Source organism: Bombyx mori, chromosome 10, assembly GCF_030269925.1.
Source record: "Bombyx mori chromosome 10, ASM3026992v2".
Classification (NCBI taxonomy): Eukaryota; Metazoa; Arthropoda; class Insecta; order Lepidoptera; family Bombycidae; genus Bombyx; species Bombyx mori.
The window spans coordinates 7,602,382-7,624,680 of NC_085116.1; the positions used below are offsets into that span (position 1 = coordinate 7,602,382).

Here is a 22,299-nt window from a genome sequence, read left to right on the forward strand (position 1 = left end):
CTAAGTGCGACCCTGAAATTCGGTAAGTATAATTAAACTAGCGACCCGCCTTCGCTTCGCTTCGGAAACATTAAAACACACATGAAATCAAAAAAATTAAAAAAAAAAAAAAATTTAATTAGTAGCCTATGTTCATCAGGGACAAAGTCGGCTTCTAATGGAAAAAGAATTTTTCAAATCGGTCCAGTAGTTTCGGAGCCTATTCGAAACAAACAAACAAACAAATCTTTCCTCTTTATAATATTAGTATAGATGTACGCACGTTATATAAGTACCTAAGTCAAAGGCAAAAAATCAAAATGCATGACATAGTGTTCAAGTTAACTCTTTATTACCTTAAACAATATAACAGTAGCTGTGCACTTGGCACAACACGTCATTTAAACAGATGTGTAAAGACAATTCCGGATCTTATTGTTATTCTGTTAACAATTATTACACTAAAAAATAGTTACATAGTTGATAATGTTAAATTAACGAATATTAAATTATATAAAGCAACGGATTGTTCGCCTGCGAGTCTTAGGACAATAATATCAGTGTAAATCATTACATTATAAATCCGCCTCATAGTTTTAATAAATCTAGCATTGGTGTAAGCCTACAGTGGTATTTGGGGATTACGGGATCCCATTCCATGACCGCATGGTGAATACCACCACCACCTTGAGAAATGTCGTCGAAATAATAATATTATTATGATAACGTTGAATCTGACATCGAAATTCAACCATAAACTGACATCTCAAAATTTCGATTAATTTTACATGCATAATACTATTATATATTCAATTATTCGTTCTGTTTTTATTTTATTTTAAAAAGACGATAAATTTCTAAATTGTTTATCGAAAGATCGTCAATGGCTACTACCTAATTAAATTAAATAAAACAAAGTCTATTAACAACTAGAGAAAACAATCGTACTTACTGTTTTATTTTTGCAATTCTATACGGAATCTTAAACAATTAAATCGACCACACCATTTAAGCTGCTGACTATTAAAAAAATCTGCGTACCTGGACAAAATAGGCGCTAGAAAAACACAAAGTGGGTACCTGCCTAGATATTCCAATTCTACAGTAATCTGGCAAAGAAATATGAAGGAATAATTTCCAACAATGTAATATATATTTTTTCTACATTTAACTATTATAGATACTTTTTTAACAAATGTTATAATTATATGCTAAAGCTAAAGTTGCTTAGCCTTTATTTTAGGCACAAATTTTATATTTTATTTTATTATTAGGTAAATCACGTGCACTGCTTGTTCTTTTCAAATTTGTGTTAACACCGAAGGCGAGTGTCTTATTATGGTCCTCCCAATCTGAATTCCACGTGATAAAACTTAGTTTTCCCTCCTCTTTAACTTTTGAGATAATCTTACCATTTGCATTAACCTAAAAAAGAATTTTACGAATCAACATCGACCATTTGGTCTAACTAAAACTAAATACTAAAGGTATACTATACCTATACATATACATATAGGTATAACGCTTCACTAAAGGCTTTTGTTAAAAGCTTAGAAGATGGGCTCTGAACTTAATGAATATACATCAGCGCTCAAAAACACACAGATGTTCAAATCTCTGTTGTTTTAGAATAAAGTTTACCTAGGTCCATCAAGAGAGAGAGAGAGAGGCAGTCCCAAAACAACTTGGCGTCGTTCAGTAGAGCAGGAATTGGGCATCTTGGACATAACAGGGGAGAAAGTAGAACAGACTGCCCAAGACTGCCCCAGCTTAGGGTAATAGGAAAGAAAGAAAAAGAAGAGGTCCATCAAGTCGAAACACTTGATTGTTCCGCAGCGTATGATAGCAGTAGTAATAGCCCAGTGGTAGAAAACCAGTAAGTACAAAAGACAAATATGTTGACTAACAGGGGAGAAAACAACAATATCATAACAAAAAAATCCATTTTCTTATTAATTACAGTATAACTCCTCAACAGCTAGGTACCTACTAACCAAAATAAAAAAAAGAAAGTTGACTAGCACAGCAGAAAATGATACCTTAATGTTCTGTCTTTTGTCTATTAACTTAGACATTTTCAAAATTTTGTTATTTTGCGTTCCGATTGGAAAATACCATTTATTAGAAAGACCCATTACATTAACTCTATTGTCGTTTCGATCAAGACTCCAGGCTACTAGCGGCATTAAAGATTTGATGTCTATGGGCTCAGGTATTAGTTTAACAAATGACTGCGAATCATTTACCTATTTATGTTAATGAATTAATTAAAACATTACATTTCCAAATACATTACTAAAATGGACTTTTATTTTACTTCATTTTACGATATCTGATATTACAACACATGAAATACTTACGCATTAGACGCATTTTCATATTTAAATTCACATAAACCTTTATCGTTCTTAACAAATCCTTGTCTACAAATGCTCGGCGTTGTCGTGGGCGAAGTCATATTTTGTTTGTTTACTGTTTCCGTAGTTGGAGAGATGTCGGAGACAGTATCCACAGTAATAGTTGAAACCAAGCCTTCAGTTGTAGAAACTTTTGACGGTTGATGTAGCGAAGAAACTGTTGTAACATTATCGTTTACAACTAAAGCAAGTGTACTTGTTTTATTCAACGGTTTTCGTGTCGTGCCTCCTGATGGTTTGATAGTCATTTCCGAATAATCGTAGGCGTAATCATAATCCTGCAATTAATAAGAGAAACCAATCTGTATTTTATGTTATAATTACTGTAGCAGAAGTGTATCTAAACATATTTATAGCAAACATAAGTTGCTTGATGGTTAGGTGTACCTGGAATTTGTATCATTTTTTTTCTGTTTATTTATTATTCAAACATCACACAATGTGCAATGGCAATGTATGTGACCGCTTTTGATGCAAATATGACTATAATGAAATATACAAAACGACATTTCGTCGTGGCCTAAAGAATAAGACGTATTCGTATATTCAGAACCAATTTTTATAATGAAATACGTACTTAACAAATGCTCACGATTGACTTCCACGGTTAAGGAACAACACCGTACAATAAAAATCAAACTCGCAAAATTATAATTTGCGTAATACTGGTGGTAGGACCTCTTTTGAGTCCGCACAGGTGGTACCCTGCCTATTTCAGCCGTGGAGCAGCAATGCGTTTCGGTTTGAAATGGTGGGCAGCCGTTGTAACTTTACTGAGACCTTAGAACTCATATCTCAAGGTGGATGACTAAGCTGACTCTAAGCAAATCAATGCAAGCAATAATATACCTGTAATATAATATTCCAGTTTCGACCAGTGGAACAGCGAGACTCACCTAGATATTGTAGTATATTTAATATATAATAATTTCAAGTACCTATAGATGATTTTTTTCTTCACTTTAATAGCAACCTCTTATGGTAAACACTCATTATAGTCACTCATGTCGACAGGGCTTTATGTATCTTAATTATTACTTTAATATTTTTACTACATATTAGTCATAATATAAGATACAGTATCTATTATTTGTGACTTAACTTAGAATACAGAGGAATGTATCCGTCTCCATAGCTACAAGTCAAGGGTGCGGAGCGCCTGAACAAGTCTGCATGGACGTAGCCACTAGTAACACCTACGGTTGAAGCTCTCGTTGCATAAAGATTGGTTGATTGGTACCTTTGTGATTCCGGGACACAAAACCTAATCTGCCCTAGTATTTCACCGTTCTCTTAATCTCTGAACCATAATACGATACACTCTCCAGGAGTTAGTCAGGATGGTAACTAGTAGTAAGATTAAAAGCCGTGTCAAATACAGTATGAATACGTGTTGCTAAGCCACCGAACGGCAGTAGAAGAAATACAATTAATACGTGTTTTAAGATACGACGGAACGGTGTACACTTAGCGGCGACTGAGCCTCCACACCCATGAACGACGGTAATCAATTTATACCTATCAGTTAGATAAATTCATTCCTTCAATGGTCATGTGAATTCTGGTGGGTAATTACTGATTTTTTTAAATAAAAATAGCTCAAAATCGTAACTGCTTGCCACAAAAATACAATTTCAAATATGTTTTACTATTTGTGATCATATATCCTAATCCATTACTAATGCCACTAAGTAAGTAATTATTTAGAATGATCACACTCACCACATAATCATCTTTGCCTTTCATTAAAGCAAAGATCTGAACATCGTTCAGTTCGAGTTGCACATTTAGTTCACCTGTTTGTCTCTGATTGTATGAAGCTGACTGAACGCATTGACAAAAGAAAACACAGAATGCCACAACTAGTAATTTCGTCATTATATTTAGTTAAATTTGAGTTAAGACAATACTACCTATGGGTGATAGTTCTAAGGCAAAGAACAGACGCGACTGGTTCGTTAAACAAGGCGCCCTGTGCGCCGTTTGCTTCAACTTAGTTATTTCCAACAACTTAACAGTTATTTCAAGTAACCGCGGGAAGGTCGATAGCCTTTGCTTGTGCACCAAGTCCTCCGATTATGTGGCTCTGCGCATATTTTTCTTGCCGTTTCAAAATGAAGTTATCTATCTACGAATTGTAGTTTTCATTGGTTTTTAAAGTTTATTTTAACTTATTACTATATTTTTCTACACCCAAAACATTAGCTACTTATTTACTTTTTGAAGTATTGTATCAAAGTTACAAATTGTGGTGGATTTCTACAATATTATAGAATTTATGAGGACTTGTATTTACTACCAACTAGCCGTACCAACAAATTCGCCCAAGTGGATACTCATTGTTGATATGATTCATGTACTTACTTAATTTAATTAAATAATAAACCTAACATATGGTAATTGAAAATATAATAAAGTCTAATATTATAAAGCTGAAGAGTTTGTTTGATTGAACGCGCTAATCTCAGGAACTATTGGTCCGATATAACATCACGCTAAAACCAATACAAGCGGACCGTAAAGAATGTCTCAAAATCGGGGCTATTTCTACCTTTGAGAGCTTCCGCTGCGTGCGCTGCAGAAACGGTTAAAGTTTCGCTAAAATAATGTATGACAGAATTGTTTCCCTTTAAAAGATCTAAAAAATAGTCCGCGACAGCATATGTCTATATGTTAAGGTTGGCTCACTATAACGTTTTTTATGCTAACCATATTTGTTCTAAAATAAAGCATTATTTGTGAATTATTATTCCACGCGGACGACGTCGCGGGCAAAAGCTATTTAAGAATAAAGGATTAAAGCAATATTAAAAAATATTAATAATTGTCTAAAGAAGAAATATTTAAACAAGAAATCTGAAATACCCTGATTTCAAACTACGTTTTGTTTATTTATTTAGTGATTATAGATGGGTGAGCGAACTTTAAAATGTCTAAATAAGTTGTAAGTAAGTAAATAACTAAATAAATAAATCTAAAATGTTTATTTAGTTTCATTTAAACCTTTTTCCTTAGGCTTGATAAGGATGGTTTATGTGTAACAAAATCTTTGAACGTCATTTTCATTGACTTCAAGACGTGCGATTAATTTAAAATTTTGCACAGTCGTCGACATCCAACGACAATACAATAATTTTACTTTAATATCTTCTGGACTAGACTTCACTCTAAATTCCTGACCAGTATCTACAGAATAAAAAAATTGAAAATAGTTGTTAGTTCACTTTGCTTTTAAGCTTGTATTTTTAACTTTTGTACCTACTAAATTTATTATTGTTTATTTCATAGGCGGGTGAACGAGCTCACGGCCCGCTTTGTGAAAAATGGTTATCGGAGACCATAGGCAAAACACAACGGGAATACTGCAACCCACCTTGAGGCATGAGGTCGATGTCTCGATTAGGTATATTATATATGGGCTTTATTTCTTTATATTATACATGCAAGGAGTAAATCATAAAAATTAAAACAAACGTCACTAGAGAGAGATATGTTTTAGAGAATAAACTTACTTGAGTTTATTATTAATAGTATGGGGGAAAAGTTCCTTCGCATTTTTTAAACTAAAAAAATAATTCGTGGTTAGGTATTTGGTTTAAACGACATCATGACACGGTGTGATGTCGCCCTTTGTCCGTTACCCAAATACGATAGGGGTTTCGCTTAAGCTCTTTCAGCTCAATCTATTTTCCATACAGGGTGCTACTTAAACCAAGACATAGTCGTTTTGTTCCCGATAATTCGCTTAATCGTTAAAACATTTTGATCCTATTATTTTTTAAATGCATTTCGCTTAATACAAACGATAAAATGAAAGGATGAAACTTGAAACATTTTTACTAGTATTTTTATTAATGCTTATAATATAGTCAAAAATACCAGTCGATCTTTCAATCGTTAAATTTTAATATGATACATTTGATTCTTGTCATGCGTTAAAAATCGTAATCATTTAACCAGTGTGCTTAGTGCGAGTTTTGGAACGTTCTCGATAGCGTAAAAGTTAACTCATATTTGTATGGAATGGGATCGTTTGCGTACGTTTGCCGTCAGAGGCGCTGTTCCAATTGCATACAATATTGGCGTAACTTTTACGTTATCGAGAACGTTAAGAAACTAGTACTAAGCACACAGAAGCGCCGCTTCAGTCGCACTCCAAAGTACAGTGTTCACGTAAAACGCTTTTCTAAATCGTAGGTATCGGAAGTACTTTAATTTCATTATTTAAACTTATTTGTTTTAAGCTATTGCATAGCTTCTATCGCGGGCCATAAGCGCGGCGACTGAATCAAGAAATTCCGTAACTAAAATAACCTGACACCCCCACTACGCCTACTATGTAGCTCGCGTTCAATACATTCACACGTTGCGCTGGTGTAATGTTTGTGAATAAGCGCGCGGCGTGACGCTGCACTGCATGAGCATTATGAAAAGTCTACCCATCTCTCTCTCACGCGGTCTAGCTTATGAGTGTGAAGGGGACAGTTAATGTTTTGCTTTTGTTAATGTTTATAAATATAGCGTGGTCTTATTTTTATTATTGTTTTAATATTAAATTATTATTACCTAATTGTAATTGCACAAGTTGATAAAAAAATGCTTTGCAATAGCTTTACCGCGGCAGTCCCCGAGTGCCACACGTCTTTTTTTTTTTTTTCGATTATGTCACATACGAGGGTTGCACTAAAAGTATCGGGAATGGAATATTTCCACTGTTCCTGTCATATTAAAATCTTTTTTATTGAAAACTCCTTGGTTTTAAAAATCGAATACCATTTATTTATTTAAAAAAAGATTCTCGGTCTTGTCACGAGGTTTTGTCAAATTTGTTTAGTCGTTGAGAAAATGGAATAGACTCGAGAAAATTCAAGAGCGATGATTTATTATGACTTTCGAAGTGGTTTAACACAAAAACAGTGTGTTGACCGGATGATTTCTGCATTTGGTGATGAAGCCCCATCCAAAACCACAATTTATCGCTGGTTTGCTGAGTTTCAACGTGAACGTGTCAAGCTCAGTGATGATCCCCGTCAAGGTCGTCCAAAAACTGCAGTCACCCAAGAAAACGTTGATGCTGTGCGTAAGCTGATTGAGGAAGATCGACATGTGACATACCGCGAAATTCAGGCAACTTTAGACATTGATATGAGTCAAATACAAATAAACTTGCATGAACAATTAGGTGTAAATAAGTTGTTTTCCCGATGGATACCGCATTCGCTCTGTGAAGAGCAAAAAGCGGCTCGCGTTACTTGGTGCGTCAGAACTCTCGAAAGATTCCACGCAGGATCCTCAAATGCTGTATACAACATTGTATCAGGTGACGAATCCTGGATATACGCGTACGAACCCGAAACAAAAAACCAGTCACGAGTTTGGGTGTTCGAAAATGAGTTAAAGCCAACAAAAATTGTTCGTTCACGGAGTGTTGCAAAAAAAATGCTGGCCACGTTTGTCTCCAAAACCGGCCATGTTACGACTATTCCTCTTGAGGGACAAAGAACGGTTAATGCAGAATGGTATGCTAGCATTTGTTTGCCACAGGTCGTTTCTGAACTCCGTAAAAAGAACTGCAACCGCCGCATCATCCTCCATCACGACAATGCGAGTTCTCACACCGCGCATAGAACAAAAGAGTTTTTAGAGCAAGAAAACATAGAATTATTAGACCATCCGCCGTACAGCCCCGACCTAAGCCCTAACGATTTCTATACTTTCCCTAAAATAAAGAATAAATTGCGTGGACAGAGATTTTTATCACCTGAAGAAGCTGTGGACACCTACAAAACGGCCATTTTGGAGACCCCAACTTCCGAAATGGTTGCTTCAATGATTGGTTCCACCGTATGGAAAAATGTGTCAAATTTCGCGGAGAATACTTCGAAAAGCAATAAATACATTTTTAAATAGTAATGTTGTGTCACTTCGTTAATTCCCGAAATTTTCAGTGCCGCCTATGTATTCTATTGAGTAAGTAGATAAACTACTATTTAACGCTAACTATTGGAAATAATGTGACAACTCCACTTTAAAAGGTTCATCCTATGTATTACCCTTAAAATTACTATATTTACTATTTCCGATAAATATCAAGAAGAAAGACAGAAATTCTACAAACACAAGATCAAACGAATTATTATTTCGGACAAGCATGATAAATCTTCCGTAATTGATCAAAGCGACACGACCAAATCTACAATAACAATATCAGATAATATCTATTAAGATGAACAAGTCAACGATTTATGTATTATGATGATTTCGAACAACATAGACCGTGATGTAACTAATAACGAAGTGACTATTGGAGTCGAAAGACGCCTAAAACGTAATAAAAAGTATTCTACATGTTTTTATAATTTATATGCTACATTGCTGTAAAATGTTATCAAAATCATATCAATAATTTTCACCTAAAAGAGCAACAAACATCCATTTATAAATTTACCCTTTTTGTCCACATGCGAAAATCGCCGGATCCCCATCCGCGCAGCGGGTGGGATATGTGTGAGTTGAACCTCACTAAAAACTCCTGCCGCTAACAGCCGGCGCCCTACCCCGGGCCGGGCCGGAGCCCAGTGGGCGTTATTGAGACGGCGGGACAGGGCTTGCGCAGAGAATATTACATTCATCCCGCCGTCCCCCAGAAGCCGGACCGGCGGCCGCCGGTGACACGACCACTGGTTCCCACGGTCGACGGGCCGGGAGCTGACCTTGATGGCGTCATGCTGCACCTTCCCCCGGGGCGTTCGGGGGAACGCGATCCCGGCTTCCTACTACGGGCGTGCTGTAAAGCACCCCGCCCCACGGCTGGGTCCCTCCCTGCATAAAACGGGTGGAGCCCGAAGCTTTTAGGGGGCCGGGTCACGGATGGGACCCCGGTCCCGACTCGCTGCTCGGCGGCGGCGGATTTCTGCGTAGTGAGGAGAACTTTACCTCACCCGCCCCGCCGCTTCCTTCTGCGAAATGGTGCACTCGCAGAAGTCGCTTTCCAGGACTCGTCGCCGCCAAGTATCGACGCCGCGACGCCAGGCAGTAACAAGTCCGGCCCTATCTTTGCGACCAGGACACGGCGCTGTACCTCCCAAGCGGGGCAGACAGCGAGCGTATGCTCCGCCTTATCCAGGTCGTGTCCACAATAGTGGCAAATCGTCGTCGGCTCAGCTCAGCTATCCGGTGCAGGTACTTCCCGAAGCATCCGTGCCTGGTCAGCACCTGCACCAGACTAAAGATGAAGCGTCCTGCGCAACGATTCACCCAGTCATCAAAGACCGGGTAAACCGCCTCGACGATCCGTAGACCTCACGTGGGTTTGGCCAACCGCCTCGACATCCATTTACGCTAAAAAAAAATCGCGTTTACAATAGTACTCAACCGTACTCTTGGCAGAGTTCGACGACCATCTAATCTTAAACATCAGCCCGCTGAGATTCTCGCTGGTTCTTGTCAGCGGGTTGCGATTCCGGTCTGGTCTAGAAATCACTTTAGAAAAAAGGAGTGCCTTATTTAATTTTCGGAATTACATAAGGAAAGAACAGAGAAATGGATAATATCCCATAATATGCTATGATGATAATGCCTTTTAAACAATCCATAAAAAAAAGAGATCCAAAGACTCTAATTACATGATTATCACATTATTATGATAAATAGGGTCAGGGACTAGTTTCTTTAAAATTCCTCATGAATATTCTTGATACTTAAACATACTTTTATTAAACCTACATACATAGGTCTTTGTTATTTGTAATAATAACACACTATGAGACTATGATGTCTCGAAATAAAAGATTTTAATTTTATTTTATTTTTTATTTATAATAATCGATTTTTCAAAATAATCGATTTTTCAAAATCGATTTCTGGTTGATAACAAAACTAAACGAAAACCATAGATGACCACAATCTGAAACCATAGTCTGAAACACATAATTGTTTTTATTTCGCTAAAAATTGTTTACAAAGTTAATGTTGTTGAAATACTGTAAGATTATTACACCTATGAAGTATTGTGAATAACATGGGTGATTATTCACGACAAAATTAAGACTTCTCTAGCAAGGGTCGCCCGCATTGCTTTAACAAAATGATAAAGTTTTGGAAAAGTGCAGGTAAGCCCACAATAATTTAAATTTTCTGATAAAAAGATTCTTCGCTACTAATAATAATGGCTCATTCATATTATTTTGAATTTTGTTTTAGCAAAGGGCAAAAGCGGGTGCCCTGTGCGACCTCCTGAGAAGACTTCTGAAACTACTGTTGATTTCAATAACATACTAAGTAGTACGCAATTTCTTCATGACATTAAAGGTCGGTTCTCTGTGTCCATAGTCAAAACTGAGTTAATTGTATAATATGAAAAGTTGTATTTCAGAACATAAACAATATTTAACTTTAGCCAATAGTTGCAGACAAATGGCCAGTCTATTTTGAAAGTGAACACAGCTTACCTTCTACCAAGAATAAGCACTCGTAGATGCAGTTATTGCGTTACGTAGCATACATTCAGAACTGTTCTATCTTATTTGTATGTAACAAGTTATCTCTCATGTAACAAAGTATGCATGCTGAGAGCATGCAGCAACATTATTTCTTATCATTGGCAGACTAGCTCCATAATCTGCTGCTGTTAGCATTACCTGAGCCCTTCACAACATCATAACATTAGTGTTTCCCCATACTTTGAGACATTTGTTTAGTCGTGGCCTAACGGATAAGACGTCCGGTGAATTCGTGTTGAGCGATGCGATGTACCGGTGTTCGAATCTCAGGCGGGTACCAATTTTTCTAATGAAATACGTACTCAACAAATGTTCACGATTGATTTCCACGGTGAAGGAATAACAACGTGTAATAAAAATTAAACCCGCAAAATTATAATTTGCGTAATTACTGGTGGTAGGACCTCTTGTGAGTCCGCACGGGTAGGTACCACCACCCTGCCTATTTCTGCCGTGAAGCAGTAGTGCGTTTCGGTTTGAAAGGTGGGGCAGCCGTTGTAACTATACCTGAGACCTTAGAACTTATATCTCAAGGTGGGTGGCGCATTTACGTTGTGGATGTCTATGGGCTCCAGTAACCACTTAACACCAGGTGGGCTGTGAGCTCGTCCACCCATCTAAGCAATATAAAAAAAAAAAAAAAGAACTTTCATTCAAGAAAATTGTCATCTTTTCTTGTGGGTCTCGTAAATACTACCAAGAAATTCAAAAAAGAATGGCAACATCATTATCTGGGGAGCTATATTAGCATACTACAATCTTTCCATTTATTGACTGCAACACCCAGTGTGTCCCTGCACATATTATTATAGGTACCAACATCCTGCCTATTTCTGCCCTGGAGCATTTATCCTTTCTGCTTTGAGGGTTGAAATAGCCATTATAAAATACAATTGAACTTAAATTTGTATCTTAACAGGTGTGGCTGCAATCATAAAATGTCTATAGATAGGCTATGGTAACCATTAAACAACATGTGAACTGTTCATTCTCACATCTAAAATAAGATGTGTGAACAATAATTTCTAAGATAGAAATGCTTAAAGCTTTTGATGGAGGTAACGAGAGGATGCCCCATCCCTTTCCTGCAAACCATTTAGTATAGAATTTACAGTGTTAATTTTATATCTACCTGATTTGCTTAGTTTTGAACAGGTTGAATTTTTGGAGATTTTGATTTAGACAAAAATATCGGCTTACATGAAAATTCCATTAATACAACAGCTACCTTTAACTCCCAGAATAAATCTATACTAAAAAAATACTAATATATAAATCTACAGTGTTTTTTACCAATGTTCTGCTATAACTACTGAACCATGCATCTGATTGACTTGAAACTTGGTATCCATGTAGAAAATACATGTACTTAATGGATAGGCTAATATTTATATGAGTGTTGGACTCCCTACACCAGTTGTGGGGGTGTTAATGATGAGAATCTTTGTGGGGGTGAGAAATAATAATGTTAATTTTAAATGCCCAGTGAAGCAAACGGTGCAGCTAGTTCTTTATAAACAGATTGGGAACTTGGGTTTGAAACAAATTTGGTAATAATAACAATTAATTTGCAATGTTGCCTTGCGAACATCTGCTATTTAAATAGGGATTATGGAGTTAGGTAGGAAAAGATGGCAAAATTGCAAAACATGGGCACATAAAAGGAAACATCTGTTGTTTATGTCTATTCAACACTGGGGCACAAGAGCTTGAAATACTGTAATTGCTGAGAAATTGACCATGATTGGTGCTGAGATGCATTTGAACAGCCACCGGTTTTTTTGGGTGCTTTTGATATGAACTGAAGTCCTGAGCGTCTACTTAAATTAGATTTTTTGAAAAACAACACCAGGAGATCTTTAAGTAAAAGCTGTACTGAAAAGATTTGATGACCATTTGAGAATTGCTCAGTGTAGGTCTCAATAAACTGACAATTTTTATGTTGGATTTAGTCCTGGACAATGATGTGGAACACTAGGAAGTCACAAAAGCTCCAAGTAGGTCAGAGTGGTCTATTGGTTTATAGCCCTCACCCTTTGGGAGCAATAATAATAAATAATTATTTTTTGCTTGTTCATAACTGTAAAGTAATACTCTTTAATTCCAGATTCTGAAGATATTTTTGAAAAGAAATCCAAGTTGTCGTTGTCATTAAATGACACTCTCCTTAAAAGAAAAGCAACTACGTATTTTATGCAATACATGGAAACCATCGGACAACATTTACTTGTTAAATGTTGGCTAGATTTGGAAGATTTCAAATCACACTTTAGAAATACAGACAATGTTAGAAAAAATAATTTTGTATTCTGTAAAACTCAGAGCTGTGATCTATATTGTGATCACAGTCATTTACAGTCCAAAATTGAGCACAAGGAAAAAATCTCACAAAAAGCCAACTGTCACAACACTGTGATAAACACAAATAATACAAATATAACAGTGTTATCTTCTACTAGTTCATGTGGAAGTTTATTTGACCAGGTAGTGCTAAATATGTACGGGAATAATAAAAAATCTCAAAATTCCACTGAAGAAGCTGTAAATTTATTCAAAAAGTATATAGCTTTAGAAGCACCATATCAGATAGATATACCTGATAATGTAAGAAAATCAGTGATAACAAATATTTGTCATGTGGATGGACCGACTGAAGACTGTTTTAAGTCAGTGCAAGATATGCTATTTACTCGAATCGAAGAAAATCATTTTGGTGACTTCCTCAATACTCCACTTTATATCAAAGCACAAATAGATATACTCACAAATGGCTCTCTCCAATTGAAAGATATTTTATACAATGACACACTCTTATTTTACTTCACTGAATATTTGGAACAAGAATCTTGTAGGATATTGCTTGAATTTTTAATGGCCATTATACATTTCAGAGATAACTTAATCAATAATAATAATGATAATGCTGATCAAGCTCAAGCTGACGCCATTGTAATATACGAAAAATACTTTTCCTTACAAGCAACTAACCCACTTGGTTTCCCAACAGATATTAGACTTAAAATCGAGAGTGAAATATGTAGAGAAAACGGACCTCAGTATGATTGTTTTGATCTGCCTTATCGAATAGTTTATATGACAGTTACCCATTATGTGAAAACATTTCTTGAATCCAATATGTACTATAAATATCTTTCAGAAATGATCCACTCTGTGGATTATAATATGTCATCGCTAAATCATAAGTCTTATTCTGACTGTAGCAGTGAATATAGTGTCAGTACACAAAATACATTGCTGGCAATGGGGGATCCAGTCTTCCGAAGAAAAAAACGCAACCACTCTGTACCTGATATGACGATAGACTCTAATCAGCTTTACAATGCAGATTCACTATGGAAAAGAACTAGACATGAAGGCCTTACTTTAGGAAGAATAAATAGTTTAGGTAGGTTTGAATCCAAGTTTGAACCAGATCCAGACAAAAAAGAATCTGTTTTAAAAAAAATGGTAAATCGCTTTGTGCCAATAAGTACATCTAAAGTAGAAGAAGAAATGGCTTGGCAAATAGCCCACATGATTGTAAAAGATGTAACAGATCTGACTATGGCACCACCAGATAATGAAGAAGAAGAAATGTAAAGAAATGTGATAATTGTCATAAAAATTGTAATTAATATATTTTATACATTAGAAATTAAAGACTTACCAAGTAAATGTTGATTGAAAATAAATATTAATTTTTAGATACTTGTACATTTCATTTGCAAAATAAATGTTCCTGGTTATTTAACAGAATCTGCAAGGGTTTCAAAAATGATTTCTGTTTATTCCTATGCTATTCTATTCAATTGAAGTATTATAATAAAATCCTGAATCAGTTAAAGTAATTTTAATTCATTTAGAATAAGTATTAATATATATCTGGTGTTAAATGTTTATCAAAACTCATAAATATCAAACGTGTCTCAAAGTGGGTGTCGAGATTCTCGCCACCCAACCTGAGAGACATGCAATCGAAGTCTCAGTAATAATGTATAACTTCAAACTGGAACACAAAATGCTTCATCATCATCAACAACATTCTCCGCTCTTCTCCCAGACACCTGGGCTCGGCCCAACAAGTTTTCTCCTTCCAGACTCTTCTATCATACACCATTTCTTCGCTTACTCCTCTCTTACACATATCGTCTTTCACGCAATCCGCCCATTTCTTCTTAGGTCTACCTCTTCCTCTATATCCTTCCACATTCATAGTTAATACTCTCTTACCAACCTCATTTTCATTTCGTCTCATCACAATACGTCCATACCATCCCAGACGCGCACTTCTCAACTTCTATGTCACAGGTGCCACTTTCAGACTTCCTCTACCTAACATTGATTCCGTATTCAATCCATTCTTGTTACTCCACACATCCATCGCAACATTCGCATCTCTGCTGCATGCAATCGCCTTTCATCCTTCGCGGCAGAAATTTATTTGTTTTCTTATCTACACAATGATGTTTCTTTATATAATCTGAAAGTTGTTCAAAGCATGTGCTTCATTCCAAAAAAATTGCCCGTAGGATTTTAACTCAGGCACAGTCGAATCGCTCAATAAAATTACAGCTGGTGTCTTAACCCGTCTAGACCCTTAGTAACAGAAATATTTCAGTACTTAGGAAATATACTTAGGACACCGAAGACCTACAAGGGAGTTAACGTGTTAAAAAATTATTAGTTTCACTTCATTCTTTAAAACCAGTAGAATCCTGCGATGATTAAAGTAATCCGTACTTAGATCCGTAGATAGGTACCTACTTAGAAATCGAATGTGACGTGTAAAGGAACTTTCTTAGACATTACGATTAAATTCTTGTTCCACGAAAGCGGGTATTGGAACAATCATTATTAATCGCTTTGTTTATAAATCAATATTTCCCACTGCATGGAAAAGTGCAATTGTGAAGTTGAAGTGCAAATCGTAAATCGCAAACGTACCTAAATGATAAGAAAATTGCGCAAGACCTTATTAGGTTTCTCTAAATTCTGGCCGTGCGTTCCGTTTTTTTTATTGCTTAAATGTGTGAAGGAGCTCACGGTCCACCTCGTCTCAAGTGGTTATCGGAACCCATAGTCATTAACAACGTACCTAAATGCCGTCACCCACCTTTTCACATAAATTCTAAATCTCAGTTTTATAGTAAAAAGGCTGTCCCATCTTTCGAACCGAAACACAATACTGCTTCACGGCAGTTTACCTACCCTTAGGTAAGTGGCGGCATTTACGCTATAGATGCCTATGAATGAGCTCCGGTAACCTCTTAACACCAGGTGGGCGGTGAATTCCACCCAACTACTTACGCAATAAAAACAAACCCGTGAGGCTCACAAGAGCTACAGTTAGTACCTAAATACGCAAATTATAATATTTGTGGGTGTCATTTTTATTAGTCGTAGTTATTTCTTCACCACGAGTCATTCATGAACACGCCTAGAATAGCACCACTCCATCTCTTCAAGTTGGCGTCATAAAAGACGATCGGGGCTATTTGAAGTCCTCGTGGCCTAAAGGATAAGACGTCTGGTGCATTCGTATCTAGCGATACAACGGTGTTCGAATCCCACAGGCAAGTACCACTTTTTCCAATGAAATACGTACTTATCAAATGTTCACGATTGACTTCCATGGCGAAGAACAAATTCGTGTAATACAATATCAAACCCGCAAAATTATAATTTGCGTCATTATTGGTGGTAGCACGTCTTGTGAGTCCGCACGGGTAGGTACCACCACCCTGCCTATTTCTGCCGTGAAGCAGTAATGCGTTTCGGTTTGAAGGGTGGGGTAGCCGTTGTAACTATACTGAGACCTTAGAACTTATATCTCAAGATGAGTGGCGCATTTACATTGTAGATGTCTATGGGCTCCAGTAACCACTTAACACCAGGTGGGCTGCGAGCTCCACCACCCATCTAAGCAATAAAGAAATAAAAAAATAAATTCTAACTGCGCGCGGGCTGGTAGGAAAACTCAACAGGCTCAATCTGAAAGAATTGCTAACACTGGTCCTAGCAAGAGCAGGGCTTCGTTGAATCTACCACCGCATTGGAATCGCGACGCATTGAAAAGTTCCGGCGGGAAAATCGGTGGGTTGTGTCTATGGACTAGTTCACACGTTGAACTCTTCGTCGTAATCGACGAGTTCGACGAGGACGGTGAACGGTTCTTAAAGAGCCTAAAGCACCGTAAGCGGCTCCGAAGGATACGACAAGACATGTTTTAAGCCACAGCGACATTGCTTTGCTCTATCGCTTGGGTCAAGTGTGTAATTAGCGGTGGCCACGTTAAGAGGGGTTATCGTGTCAGACGGCTATCCTGCGGAAAACAGATTTGATGACCTGGAGATATTAATGTGTGTACGGGCCGCGTGAGCGAACACTACACTTGCATATGCCATCAGGGAACGTATGCAAGTTTTGTAGAATGTCACCAAGTTACGAAGGGACAATTTATATATCTTCGTACGTTTGTACGAGACTTTCGAGTACGCCTATGTTGTACAGTTTGTAAATTGAACCGTTGTGCCAGACCTTGTCGAAAGCCATCAGGATATCAAAGAAGAGGGCTCCCGTGGGGACGGATCTAGGTCTATTTAGTCCTACTGTGATGTGCTCCGTGAGGCAGTGCACTTATTGGATGCCCGAATGTTTGGCGCGGAAACCAAACTGTTCGCGGAAGCCTTCGAGGGGATAAAGTCCCAGAAGCGTTTACGAATCGTTCGTTCATACAGTTTGCCTATCTCTGGGAGGGAGGGCAATCGGGCGGTAGTTTACGAGTTCGTTTTTGGGTTTAGATTTTGGTATGCCGTTAACGTCCGCTTGTTTCCCCACAGCGGAAAAGATGCACTATGTCATAGCGGCATTTAAAATAGATGCGAACATGATTATTTGTTGGGCGGGTAAAAATTTTAATACACGGTTGTGGATAGTGTCATAGCCGGAGGTTTTCCGTGGTTGTAGGTTTTCGTCTGCTTCTTTAACTTTGGTAGCAGCAATGGGGGTTTCGTTCTGTGAGAAATAAAACGTAAAATCGTCCTTGATACCATGAAAACTGAAAAGTACTCGAAATATCGAATAATACAATGGAAGTCGTTTTCATTATAACTGATTTACTTGCTTAATAGAAGATAAAGGATTAGAAAACAATTTGAGACACGGTAAAGCTTGAAAAAGAACGACAGCTGATAAAAACGGAATAGCATAGACGACGTGATGACGATGAGCACCTAAATAATCATCATCATTACGTTTATAGAACAACAACAAAAAAAGAATAAAAATATAACAATATAATGGATTAACAACATAAGGGAGTCGCCTCAAAACATAATAAGTATTTAGCAACTAACTAAACTATGTAGATACATCACAGAGTTGCATAATTATTTATACTAGGCGGAGCAGAGGACATGTGATGTCTTGGTGGCTCCGAGCCCAGCAATGGTGATTGTTCATCGTAATACATAACATCTCGGCGAAACATTTTCGAATTTCTCTGAGAATAACGCCATTTACTTAAATTCCATCTCCGATATACTAAAGCATTCAGTAAGGCTTGCATCGGGTTGAGAAGAGCCTGAAAATATAATGAATTTACTTACAGTCACTATGTTACAAAGAAGTTTGAAACTGCATTTATATTCAGTTTATAGACGAGAAGCCTAAAAATAGTTGTATTACTAAAGAATCTGCTTTTTTTTATATAGCTTAGATGGTTGGACGAACTCATGGCCAACCTGGTGTTAAGTGGTAACCGGAGCCCATAGACATCCACAACGTAAATGCCACCACCTACCTACGAGACATGAGTTGTAAGGTCTTAATTTTAACAGTACAAAGGTACAACGGCTGCCCTACCCTTCAAACTGAAACGCATTACTGCTTCACGGCAGAAATAGGCAGGGTGGTGGTACCTACCCGTGCGGACTCACAAGACGTGCTACCACCAATAATTACGCAAATTATAATTTTGCTGGTTTGATATTGTATTACACGATGTTGTTCTTCGCCATGGAAGTCAATCGTGAACATTTGATAAGTACGTATTTCATTAGAAAAAGTGGTACTTACCTGTGGGATTCGAACACCGTTGTATCGCTAGATACGAATGCACCAAACGTCTTATCCTTTAGGCCACGAAGACTTACGTTGATGTTGCTGACATTAAATTAAATATATTATATTTTATATCATATTTTCGTAATACATACCATAATATACCAAATGACAACTACTGCGTTTATCGGTACACTAAACCACATCGTCCACAAAAGTATCCCATTCAACAGGTTTGGGAGCCAACATATGTAAAACACAATGTTGATAAAGAAGAACTTCAAACGTAAAGCATCTACAACTCTTCTTTCTTTGCTGGTAAACTGAAAATAATTATTTGTTCTTTGAATAACTAAAAATCTCTTGTAATACAATTCTTACAGTAAAATTATATTAGTTAATCAAATTCAAAACATACCTGCGCTAGGGGTAATGATATGGCTGTTTCAACATTCTTGCTTGAAAACATGTATATTATAGGATTGGCTATCATGACAATTGCAATTGGAACATATGATGCAAAGTAATTTGGTAAAATTTTATATAAAGCACTAGTTACTGATGGTAAATTATGACACCTAAAAATAAAAGTTATTAATCTTTGCTAAAGCTTACAATTAGTAAATATAAATATTTCAATAACATACTAACATTGCATTAGGAATATATAAGATTGACAGTCCGATGCTAGTAGTGGCTACAGGAAGTCCCCAAGCAAAAGAATGATACAAAATTGTATGCGAATCACGCCTCTTGATAGTATTCCATGTATCTATGGCATAAAAAAGAGTCCAAAACCAAGTTGCTGTATAGAAATATTGTATCCAGGCCTAAGGAAATAGAAAAATGTAATATACTATATGTTATACTATACTTAATTTATGAAAGTATAATTATAAATGTAAAGAAAAACCTCTTTAGTTTTCAAAAGATTTTTCTTAGACAACCCATCACTCAATGAAGAGAATAACTCAATCTTACAGAATATAATAATATTGTTTAAAATATTAATTTATATAGAGATATTATGGGCTTTAAATGTTTTTTTCGTATTTATATTACAGATGTGTGAATATTTTATTAGATGAATGCATTTAATTGTTTTCATTTTGTATTATCAATATATTCATATTTATATTACAGAAAAAGCAGTTAAGTTTTTAATTGTTTGATGTATTTGATATCATTATATAAATACCCAAAGCTAGTATAGGAGTAAAAAAAAACAAAAGCAAGGCAAGGAAACTGAAAAACTTGAAAAACTAACCAGTGTTACCAATAAAACAAACAAAAATCTGAAGAATATTCCTCTGAATTCAATTAATTACTAATAAAAACTAAAACAAATTTGAAAAACCCTGATATTATAGCACATAGGTTTAAGGTCAAACTTTGACTGATATCTGTACTCACAGAAATAATACTACAGAATAATACACTGACATCATCACCAGGCATGGGCATTATGTTTTTATATTTAAGCCAGAGAGAAGACCGAACTAGAACACCTGAAAACAAATAAACAAAATTATTATAAAGTCACATTCAACTTTTCACCATAATGAAATATATTTTTGAGTTCATTGCCATTTCTTATCAGTACTGTATTAAAGAAATTTTAACATAGGCCAATAAAATTTTAGTGGCACAAGTGCTGAAACTGATTTCACTTTACTACTAATGAAGGACATATTATTTTATTTTGTCCCAGATTGTTTATTGTTATTTATTAAACACTACTTTCATCTACTGAAATGTTTTTACCCGAAGATGCCAGCAGGTCTGCAATTGCTAGCCAGATGATAATTCTTCGCCCTTGAGATAGATTCTTTCTTGGTCTTGTAATTGATAAAATATCTGGGAAGATCTAAAACATGTTTTTTCTACATCTCAATTCTAAATAAACACTATTAAAAGCCTTGGAATAATTTAATAAAATTAAAGTTAATTATCATTTATAAAAATTCTATAAACATGTTATCGTTTTCTGAGATAAATAATTATATGTACATATAGTATAAACAAACTTAAAAACACCCATGAAAATAATATTTCACACACTTTGCCATCGTCGCCTATAGAATAAACCAATTTTATTATTTTAAAATAAGTTCAATTATCTTAATTACTACATTAATTGATTTAACTATAAATATTTTATTGTCATTATTACCTGATAAATAGCACCTAAGATTCCAATGGAAGAAGAAACCAAACATACTATATTATACGAATCAGTGTTAAATTCATCCATAATTCGTACGGCCATGTCCTCTTTACTTCCTGTATGATGGCAACAAAATGTCTGAATCGTTGGATCAGCCATTTTAAAAAATATATTAAGTAGATTTTAATTTTTTTATTATCTTTGGAAACTTAAACGTTACAAGAATTCAGACACTGAATTTTACACATGCTTCTATTTGAGTGTTTATTTTTCAAACAGCTGATTAACGAAAGAATGTCATGTAATTGTCACTTGTCACTATTCAAGAAATAAGGCAAAGGAATAAAACGCCACATGGTCATTTTCTTCCTATTCTGTTATTGTGGACGCTTAATGTTTAGTATTATTTTATATTTAATATTTCTCTAGATGTGTAATTATTTAATAGCACCTAACTAGCTCTAGCACAGCTAACTTTAGCTTAATATTTTTTATAATGCTAAACTTTTTCACCTCTAATAATATCTGAATTTATCCTCTAATAATTATAAATAACACTTAGATGCGAGTAATAGTAAGTGGTACTATCCTTAATTTGTTATCTGGTTTAAAAATTACATACAATTCTTCTATATTATCTTCAGTACGAAAAAATATTTTTATATTCTGTGCTAGCTGACCCGGCAGTCTTCGTAGTGCCTGAATCGATAAATAAAAGACCTAAACTTTTGCATAAAATAAACTTAAAACAAACAAAAGGAATCCGTCCCACGGGGGCACATCAAAGGAAAAACAAAATTGTTATTATTATTTAATTCCGAGCATTTTCATATTTATCTACATTTTAAACCTTCTCTGGACTTCCACAAATAAATCAAGACCAAAATTAGCCAAATCAAATCAGCCGTTCTCGAGTTTTAGCGGGACTAACGAACAGCAATTCATTTTTATATATATAGATTATTTCTAAAATTCTTTTACTAGACAATAAAGACCCGTCGCATTTGCAAGTAAATAACGTATGAAATTTTATACATACGATACATGGAAATGTCTCCGGAATAAAACGTTAAATTAGGGCTAAAATAAAATTTGAATATTTTCCTGCAAACCAGTGAAAGTTCCATCAGTATCTGAAAAAGTTCGGACATCTGAAGTGGATGAAAACGCTTCA

At 35.9% G+C, this 22,299-nt stretch overlaps 3 protein-coding genes across 5 annotated transcripts; 1 reads left to right on the top strand and 2 right to left on the bottom strand.

Moving 5' to 3' along the window:
- Positions 1-309: 309 nt before the first annotated feature.
- Positions 310-4,736, bottom strand: LOC101744282 (uncharacterized). Of its 2 annotated transcripts, XR_009974018.1 has the most exons (4): positions 4,119-4,736; positions 2,340-2,674; positions 1,001-1,404; positions 310-566 (listed from the first exon to the last, which is right to left on the bottom strand). XR_009974018.1 is itself a non-coding variant. In XM_004930414.5 (3 exons), the coding sequence occupies exons 1-3, from the start codon at positions 4,272-4,274 to the stop codon at positions 1,353-1,355; spliced, it is 543 nt and encodes a 180-aa protein (XP_004930471.1). In that variant the 5' UTR covers positions 4,275-4,736; the 3' UTR covers positions 310-1,352. The 2 variants fall into 2 exon arrangements, 1 of the variants encoding a protein (XP_004930471.1); XM_004930414.5 differs by having other exon boundaries at positions 310-1,404.
- A 5,544-nt stretch (positions 4,737-10,280) lies between these two features.
- On the top strand, positions 10,281-14,605 carry LOC101744424 (A-kinase anchor protein 10, mitochondrial). 2 transcript variants are annotated; one of them, XM_004930415.5, is made up of 3 exons: positions 10,281-10,507; positions 10,599-10,706; positions 13,005-14,605. In XM_004930415.5, the coding sequence occupies exons 1-3, from the start codon at positions 10,483-10,485 to the stop codon at positions 14,495-14,497; spliced, it is 1,626 nt and encodes a 541-aa protein (XP_004930472.2). In that variant the 5' UTR covers positions 10,281-10,482; the 3' UTR covers positions 14,498-14,605. The 2 variants fall into 2 exon arrangements, with proteins under 2 accessions (XP_004930472.2, XP_012549512.2); XM_012694058.4 differs by lacking the exons at positions 10,281-10,507; positions 10,599-10,706 and adding an exon at positions 10,713-12,894.
- Positions 14,606-17,992: 3,387 nt separating this feature from the next.
- Positions 17,993-21,439, bottom strand: LOC101744762 (G-protein coupled receptor 143). Its single transcript, XM_004930418.5, has 7 exons — positions 21,132-21,439; positions 20,723-20,825; positions 20,372-20,466; positions 19,610-19,788; positions 19,377-19,536; positions 19,114-19,281; positions 17,993-18,479 (listed from the first exon to the last, which is right to left on the bottom strand). The coding sequence occupies exons 1-7, from the start codon at positions 21,282-21,284 to the stop codon at positions 18,270-18,272; spliced, it is 1,068 nt and encodes a 355-aa protein (XP_004930475.1). The 5' UTR covers positions 21,285-21,439; the 3' UTR covers positions 17,993-18,269.
- Between the last annotated feature and the right edge of the window lie 860 nt (positions 21,440-22,299).